Genomic DNA, 8,336 nt, shown 5'->3' on the forward strand with positions numbered 1-8,336 from the left:
ACCAATGCCAATGAATGCATCAGCAATTAGCGGAATCAATAGGCTGCTACTGGCTTAAGGAGAGAGGAGGGGATTGGGGTTTGAGGGAGTTTGATTAAAAAGCAGGTGCCAGGCAAACGGCCTATTGAAACAAATCTAATTAGCTGTGAGTGCTCTGTTGAGAAGGAAAAATCAAACATCTAACTTTTTAGACAACCTACAAGCGGTTCACATCGTATTTCTGGTCACATTTTGTTGCTAGCCAGCAAAGCCAGCGAGGAAATATGTCAGGACCAAAGAGCAAAGGTGTCCTTAGACTCTCCCCTTTAACCTAATGTTAAACACATACAAGGAATTAAGGAGGAATACAAGGAGGCCCGTATGGATTTTTAGATATATATGAGGTCATGATATCCCCTGAACCCCCACCAAAAGAATCCAGTTCAAAATTCTCCTCATCATCCCCTACAGTACAAAGCCCTCCACAACATAGGCCCCCTCCTACCTCACTGAGGTTATTATTAATGCACCTCTAATCTCTATCTAATTTTAATATGATGATTTTTCGTATTTGTAATGCAATTAACTGTTCATTTTTATTTATTTTTCCCCAAAATGAAGGTCTAAATGCTAAACGCCTTCTCCACACTGACAACAATTTATATATTGAGTCTAATAGTACTGAAATCCGCCTAAAATATACCGACCACACGCACATTGTTAATGGTCGAATCTAACAAACCCTCTTGGTTATTAAAGGGGCACTCTGCCGATTTTACACATGAAGTTCAGTTTACTTGTCAAAAGTAGTTCTGTTCAGTCTTTGAAAACAGATGTGTTTTGTGGCTATGGAGGAGCTTTTTTAGGTCTACGAAATAACCCTCGAGACTCATTTAAACACAGAGTGAGCATTACAAACTGAAAGTGTGGGGTTTGAACAAACTGGGCATTTAGATGCTATCCAGTTGCTTTATGGGAAATGTTGGATTTGGAGCTTGACCTTTTCTAAAGACTAAAAATCAAGATTCTGCCTCTGCTGCTTGAATTCTGACCATTCTTCTTTTAATTTGAGTCGTACAACTTTATGGAAGAGCAATTCTAAATTGCTGGAGTGTCCTTATAAAAATACCAAAGACATGACCGTTTCCTATGGCCCGATAAGGAGAACTCCACACTAGAAACCCAAAGATTATAATGTCTGTATTGATTAAGCAACCCCTTTGTTCAAATATAGGGCGCAACTCTCACTTTTTCTCAAGTGGAAAATCTTTAAACATGTACAGTATGTCAGCCTCACCATTTAAAAACCAAAGCAACAATCTCACGCCTGTTCTCAGGGGATTTAAAAAACAGATTATAGAACCCAAACAATGTATCATCCATTTCCTTATTTATTTACTAAGAAATACAAACAATGCAAACATCCTTTCCAAAGCACCAAATTGTTAACATTTCCATATCGGTAGAAAAAGAATGCTATCTGTACAGTACTTTATATCCACACGGGAATGCAAATGAACCCATTTCTCAACACAGCTGACCTATGAAGAAGAATAATAACTTGCAAAATATCTTTAAACAAAACACCTTTTTTGACACAAAGAATCCCAGTGGGTTATGACATATGCAACATGTCTGGTTAAAAAAGCAGAACGAACGAGGGAGAATGGCTTTACATTATTTACACGTGTGACACTGTCCTAATTAAAAAATATACTGAGATCTGTTTCTCATTTGTGGTATCCAAATGACTAGAACCCAATGTCACAGATGCTAGAAACGGACTCTAATCAGCTGATAAAATAGTTCTGTTGTGTGTCAGTCATCAGGTCTGCAAAAAGGCAAACAACCTCAAAAGGGTGTGACGGGATATAATTTCAAAATATAGAAACAGATAGCCAAAGTGACATTCATGTACAACATTGTAGTGGAGCAACAGAACATAACATGACCCATAACTGTCATAGAGGCTACTCTATATTTGGAATTCACCTAGAGGGATAAATAAAAAAGGTAGCAAAGGTGATTGTTTTGTAAAAGCATCACATTCTGCTTCTATCCCTTAATATAGCTGTAATTAGTCTGATTCGGATCAGCATAAAATAGTATGAATTTAAATCATATTCAACTTTTTTTTTTGTCTCAGAATAAAATAGCAGGTACAAGCTTTGCCACAAATAAAAATGTGGGTAAATTGAACTGCAGTGGGTTCACCCTCCACAACAGCCTGTGTGCTTGTAGTCCTACAAACACATTTTGGGGACCAGTCTGTACATTCTGAAACAAGATGTAATGTGTCTTTGGCAGTATTTTAGTGCCTGTATACTGTTCAGATGACACAGTATGGCTCCATGGGTGTCTGTGTTCCCAGGCAGCAGGGGAAACAGGCTCTGAGGCGCACCCGGAGCTCCTTGTTGAACAGGAAGCTGATGATGGGGTTCGCTCCCGCCTGGGCGAAGCTCATCCAAACCGCAGCGCTCAGGTAGAGCTGCGGGACCGGGGCTCCCCGCACAAATATTCTCAGGTAGCAGGCGCTTATATAAGGAGCCCACAGAATGAGGAAGGTCAGTGTGATCATGTAGTACATCTTCCCTATCCGTTTCTCCATCTTAAACTCGTCCAGCACCAGCAGCCTCCTGTTGCCGGGGTGCGAAGCTTGCCTGATGCCCACCAGCGTCGGCGGAGTGGGTCCGCGGCCGAAGCCTGTGATCCAGTTGGCGGCGGCCTGCCCGGTGGCCCCGGGCCCGTGGAAGGTCCAGTTCTGGCTGATGGCAGGGACCAGTTGAGCCGGCTTCATCTTGCGGTGATCGTAGACGAAGCACAGCATCTTGATGTAAACCACGTGGGTCATCCCCACGATGACGGCCAGCATCAGCATGAAGCCCAGGGTGTCGTTCGCCTTCACGTAGCGGTGCTCGAACGTGCACTGCTCCTCCTCACGGACGAATTTGTAGGTGCCCACGTCGAAAACCGGAGGGAAAGCCATGGCCACGGAGAGAGTCCACACCATGCAGATCACCGCCACGCACGTACACAGGTTCATCCTCTTGTAGTAGAACCTGTGGTGGGCGATCGCCATGTACCGGGTGACGCTGACGCAGAAGAGCAGGAAGGCGACGTGGAAGCAGAAGAGCACCGACACGAAGGCGACGATCTTGCAGCTGAGCGCGCTGTACGGCCAGGCGGAGCCGCCGCCGATCGATGCCATCACGAAGGGGAAGCAGACGGCCGAGCGGAGCACGTCTGCCAGGCACAGGTCCAGGAGGAAATAATAAGGAGCCTTGTGCAGCGAGCTGTCCTTCAGCAGCAGCAGCGACAGCGACGCGTTGCCCAGCAGGCTGATGCCCATGATCAGACCCAGGGAGGCCACCTTGACCGCAGAGGCCGTGGACGCATAGCTCTGTAAGGACGGGCTGCTCTCCCCAAACTCACTTGTGTTTGCCATCTATGCAGCCGAGGTAGCGCGTATTCCCACATCAATTCATTGACGAGCGGTGTGGTATATAGCCCGTCCTGCCAAGGCTGACATTAACACAAAACCAACACGATCCGCCAGCACCCCCTTTAAAAGAAATAAACACTCGGGATTAAATTCCACTCAGAAGCATCCGTTCAACATGGGTTCGCACCCACCCCGATGTGCTGTGATCCCCATCAATAACAAACATCTACTATTTCTTTTTCTTCTTCTTGTCCTTCATTTCACAAGTGTCCGGTACAAAAACACAGTCCTGTCTGTTGCTCCAGTCTCTGCTGAATAGAGGCAGCCTGGTTTAGCTTTATACACCATCTCGGAAAGCATCCCTTCAGCAGACAATTGGGGCTCAGAAAACACATTTCAATTTCCACCGATGGCGGAGGTGTCCCTTTCGTCTTCTTGAGGAAGAAGCATGGCGCAAATACGCATCCACAGTCTCGTCAACGGCTGCTAAAATCTCACTTATAGCCGACAAAAAGCAAACATGCCGAGTGGAGATCGGAAGCTTGCAGAGGTGGGAGCGGTGGATCTCACACAGCAGCGTCTAGCGACGCACGTCCGCTTGCGTGTAGTTAGCAGGCCTGGGATCAGTCAGGAGTCTCATCTGCCGGTCTTTGTCTATTGCAATCTGTCTGCAAGCACTGATGAGATGCAAATGTTGACAGAGATTGAAAGATATGCCCTCTAACATTGCACAATATTGGATGTGCAGGTTATAAAAAATACTTTGATTTTAGGAAAACACTGGGCTTATGCAAACATATTGTATATTATATTACAATTATCCTATCTATAGGAGTAGGCCTATTAGAACAGTCAAGCACACCATGTATGTCCATTAATGTCAACTTATAGTCTTAATTATTGCTAGAGTAACATTTCGAAACACACACACATTTCAAATATTTTTTTTTAAAAGCCGTTGAATGTTAATCAAGCTAGAAATAAGCAGAATCAGACAAATGCAACAGAGAGATCTTAAAGAGGTCCTAAGAAGTGTTTGTTAAACACAACATCTGAGTACAAGACCTTTAAAAGGACAGACAATACAGAGACTGCCTCTGTATTTTCACACACACACACACACACACACACACACACACACACACACACACACACACACACACACACACACACACACACACACACACACACACACACAGCCCATAATATTATACTGTGTGAACATACAAAAGACAAATAAAGACAAGTAGTGTAATAAAGTAATAAAAGTAATAAAAATCATATAGCCTACTTTGCCTCTTAACTCATACAGGATTCATGGTCATATAGGTCAATGTGTAACTGTAACTCATTTCTATGTCTTGGCTCTTTTTTTAGGAGGCCATAAAAAAATACGATTATACACTTTGATTCATCACCAATACTATCCAGACTACCAAACTAACTACTATCTGTCCTTATTGTTTTGAATGCACATACAGTTTAGCCTAAGGTACACTGAACAATTGACAGTAAATAGTTATAAGGTGCATCACCCATTTATTACAATGTTCACATCTGCACATATTATGTGTTGCTATAAGTCAATCTAAAAGGCCAAATGAAATGGTTTACTGAGTGATACTCACTTTAGGCTCTCCCAAACTCAACACACAGCTACAATTTAGAATGAAAGGTATCACAGCTACAGCTGATGTGAGATATTGAAGGATGACTAAGTTAGCAAATAACAGTGTGGGTTTAAATAAGGTAAAAAATAAAAAAGCTGCATAATACATACAGTGGGATCTCAGAGGATACATCTGCAGAGGAAAAGTGGGTCGAATAAAGAATGTTATATTTGATGTCTGATGATGGCTGAGGATTTGACAAGCAGCTTGAAAACAGCTGAAGAGCCCATTTGCATTCTAAAAAAAAACTCAGTGAGAAATTACAGGTTATCTGTTTTGTTTTTTTAAAGCACTGCCTAAGTGCAATATGACTTCTCCGGATATAAACAACCCAGAATCAAATTATCTAGAATATGTGATATAAATAATACAATCTTGCTCTCAGCAGAAATTGTGTACTTTGAACTGCAGTTGCCATCTGTGGCTGAACCTGCTTCTGCAGTGGTTCACCAGCACCCCCTGCTGCAGTGGTTCACCAGCACCCCATGCTGCAGTGGTTCACCAGCACCCCCTGCAGCCAGCTCTAAGGATTACATGAGCACAGAAGGAATCTGGCATGTTAGCCTTTAATGATATCTGACAGACAAATATTGGCCTTGTCCACAACTGACCAGAACCAACAATGGTCATGCCATGCTCAGCCCAAGTCCAATGCTCTGTAACATTTTCCATTCCAAGCCTGGCCAGGTTCTCTTTGTGACACTGTGACCACAATGGAGCCGGATCCCATTACATCCAAAGGAATAAAGAGAGAACAGTGTTCAGGCAAATACTAAATCGCAGTAACAGCACTGGGTCAACAAAATGGTTCCTACTATCAAATGGGCATGTGTAGGTTAAGTTTAGCATTAAGTTTAGACACATAGGCCAACTGCATGTTATGGGGCTCTTATGGTCAACAGCTGAGATTGAGCTTTAAAACCTCGCATCCTGCTTGGTTAAAGAAAAAACAGTCTTGTTGGAACTTGCAAAGTAGACTACTTCCACCAACGTGCCCTAAAACAGGCAGAAGGGGCTTGAGATTGAAGAAAGTGTAATAAGGTGGCGCCTCACTCAATAAAAATAAAGACAAAAACTTGCCCATTCCCATTGCACAAGTGGGGATCACTCTTTCCCATTGACTGTAAATAACAGTCTATGCTCTTTCCTGGTTTTCAGATAAGAGATGCTTACTTAGAACTGAGTGCAGCTCTGGCCTATATACATTAATGTAGAGGTAATAAAAAAGAGCAATTCCCAGACTCATTCAGGTCTAGCCTCCTGGTGGGGCCGATAGTAAACAATAAATATAGGCTACACTACATTGCTATACATCGAAAGCTGAGCAACTTCTCATTCCCTCTTCTCCATTGTGCCTAATGTAGGCTACTGCTCCACATGTGTCATGCCTCCTGAGAAAAGCAGATTTTTTTTCATTGCTGATGAGAAAGGAAGCAGTTGCATTTAACTCCACAAAAAAAAAAAAAAAAAATGAATGAATTGCCCACTTCTCTGGAAATAGTGCTCCGGGACAACCTTTGTTTCAGGAGTAGAAAAATACATTTTGGTGGCAGCAGGTGTGCTGTGGTCTTCAAGTGTTGCAGACTTTCTAGAATATTACATGATTCCTGTAAATAAAAAATCCCCAAAAAATATTTGGTCAGTTTGAGATAACATTTAAAAAATGCCAAAAAAATATACTTTAACTCAGAATCAGAAATATAACGACAAGTAGGCCCTAAAATAGTATAAATAAAGTATAGCCCGACCGACAGGATTTTTGATGCTGATGCCAATGGGCAACATTGATAATAGGAAGACACTTTCACTGCAGGTGCTAAATAAACTTGACTGTGTTCTACGGTTGACATGTTATGTGAATTTTGTGTTACTTATTGACCGAAATATCTGTGATGATACTCTAATATCATCTGATTTCACATCCTGGCCAATAAATCGGTCACGCTCTATTATAGCCCTACAGGTCAAAGTGTTTCTGTACAGGCCTATGAATTGTTATGGATTATGGTCTGGTTGGTATTGTGCTACATACCGTAGTGCAAATAGCCTATGGTAACCTAAATGTGTAAAAAAAAAAAGTAACCTACATTTTAAAGCCAGTTGCTAACAACAAAGTTAACCACCTGTTATCATATAAGCAAAGACATAAGATAAAGGTGGCATACAATGATGCACTTAGAATCCTGTTGAAGTGTTTAAGATGGACCAGTGCTAGCCATTTGTTTGTGATGAGTAATGTTCCCACCTTCCATGCTGTGCTGAGCAATTTTATGTACAGATTCATGTGCTGATACCTGTTTTAATTATTGTGCATAGCTATTTGTATGTCTGTATGTATGCATGTATGTATGTACAGTATGTTTTGTGTATTCCCTTTATGTAATATGTGGTAGTCAGTATGTCTGTATGTATTTATGTTATGTGTGTTTGTGTGTAGGCTACCCCTCTTGTAATATGTGTAGGCCTACTTTTCTATCTGGACCTTGAGTCTGTAAAATAAAGTTTTATATATATATATATATATATATATATATATATATATATATATATATACACACACACAGTCGTGCTCATAAGTTTAAATACCCATGCTAAACTTGACTAAAAAGAGGAATAAAAAAAACATCTTTTGGAAATTGATCTTAAAGAAAAATACGACCTTTTAACGGCACCAATTTTCTTTGTGAATGAATAATGTATCGTAAATAAATAAATGTTCTTCCGTAAAATACAGGAGGCATAAGTATACACACCCCTATGTTAAATTCCCATAGAGGCAGGCAGATTTTTATTTTTAAAGGCCAGTTATTTCATGGATCCAGGATACTATGCATCCTGATAAAGTTACCTTGGCCTTTGGAATTAAAATAGCCCCCCCACATCATCACATACCCTTCACCATACCTAGAGATTGGCATGGGTTTATTTCAGTTAGCCTAATAGCTGGTTTGATTTGCATTGAGAGATGATCTTATGGAAAGTAGCCTATGCCAATATCTAGGTATGGTGAAGCATGGGTATGTAAACTTATGAGCACGACTGTGTGTATATATATATATATATATCCTTATGGAGTTATTTTCTAGAGTAACAGTTTAATATTTCTGTAGCGCTAGTTATCCCGTCTAACTAGGCCTACATGGAGCTGGACTGGTGGGAGATTTGTGATTCAGGTCAGCTCCCCGAAAAACTGACAGAGTGAAGTCTCTCTCTCTCTTGTTCCTGCTCTCTGGGATGGACCAACT

General features: G+C 41.5%; 1 protein-coding gene across 1 annotated transcript; it reads right to left on the reverse strand.

Annotated features, from left to right (window-relative positions):
• Nucleotides 1–1,352: 1,352 nt before the first annotated feature.
• gpr27 (G protein-coupled receptor 27) lies at nucleotides 1,353–4,287 on the reverse strand. Its single transcript, XM_039796374.1, has one exon. The coding sequence runs from the start codon at nucleotides 3,422–3,424 to the stop codon at nucleotides 2,309–2,311; it is 1,116 nt and encodes a 371-aa protein (XP_039652308.1). The 5' UTR covers nucleotides 3,425–4,287; the 3' UTR covers nucleotides 1,353–2,308.
• Between the last annotated feature and the right edge of the window lie 4,049 nt (nucleotides 4,288–8,336).

This window comes from Perca fluviatilis, chromosome 4 (genome assembly GCF_010015445.1).
Source record: "Perca fluviatilis chromosome 4, GENO_Pfluv_1.0, whole genome shotgun sequence".
NCBI lineage: Eukaryota > Metazoa > Chordata > Actinopteri > Perciformes > Percidae > Perca > Perca fluviatilis.

Coding starts and splice junctions, on each gene's coding strand:
- gpr27 (XM_039796374.1), bottom strand. CDS start 3,424: ATGGCAAACACAAGTGAGTTTGGGGAGAGCAGCCCGTCCTTACAGAGC.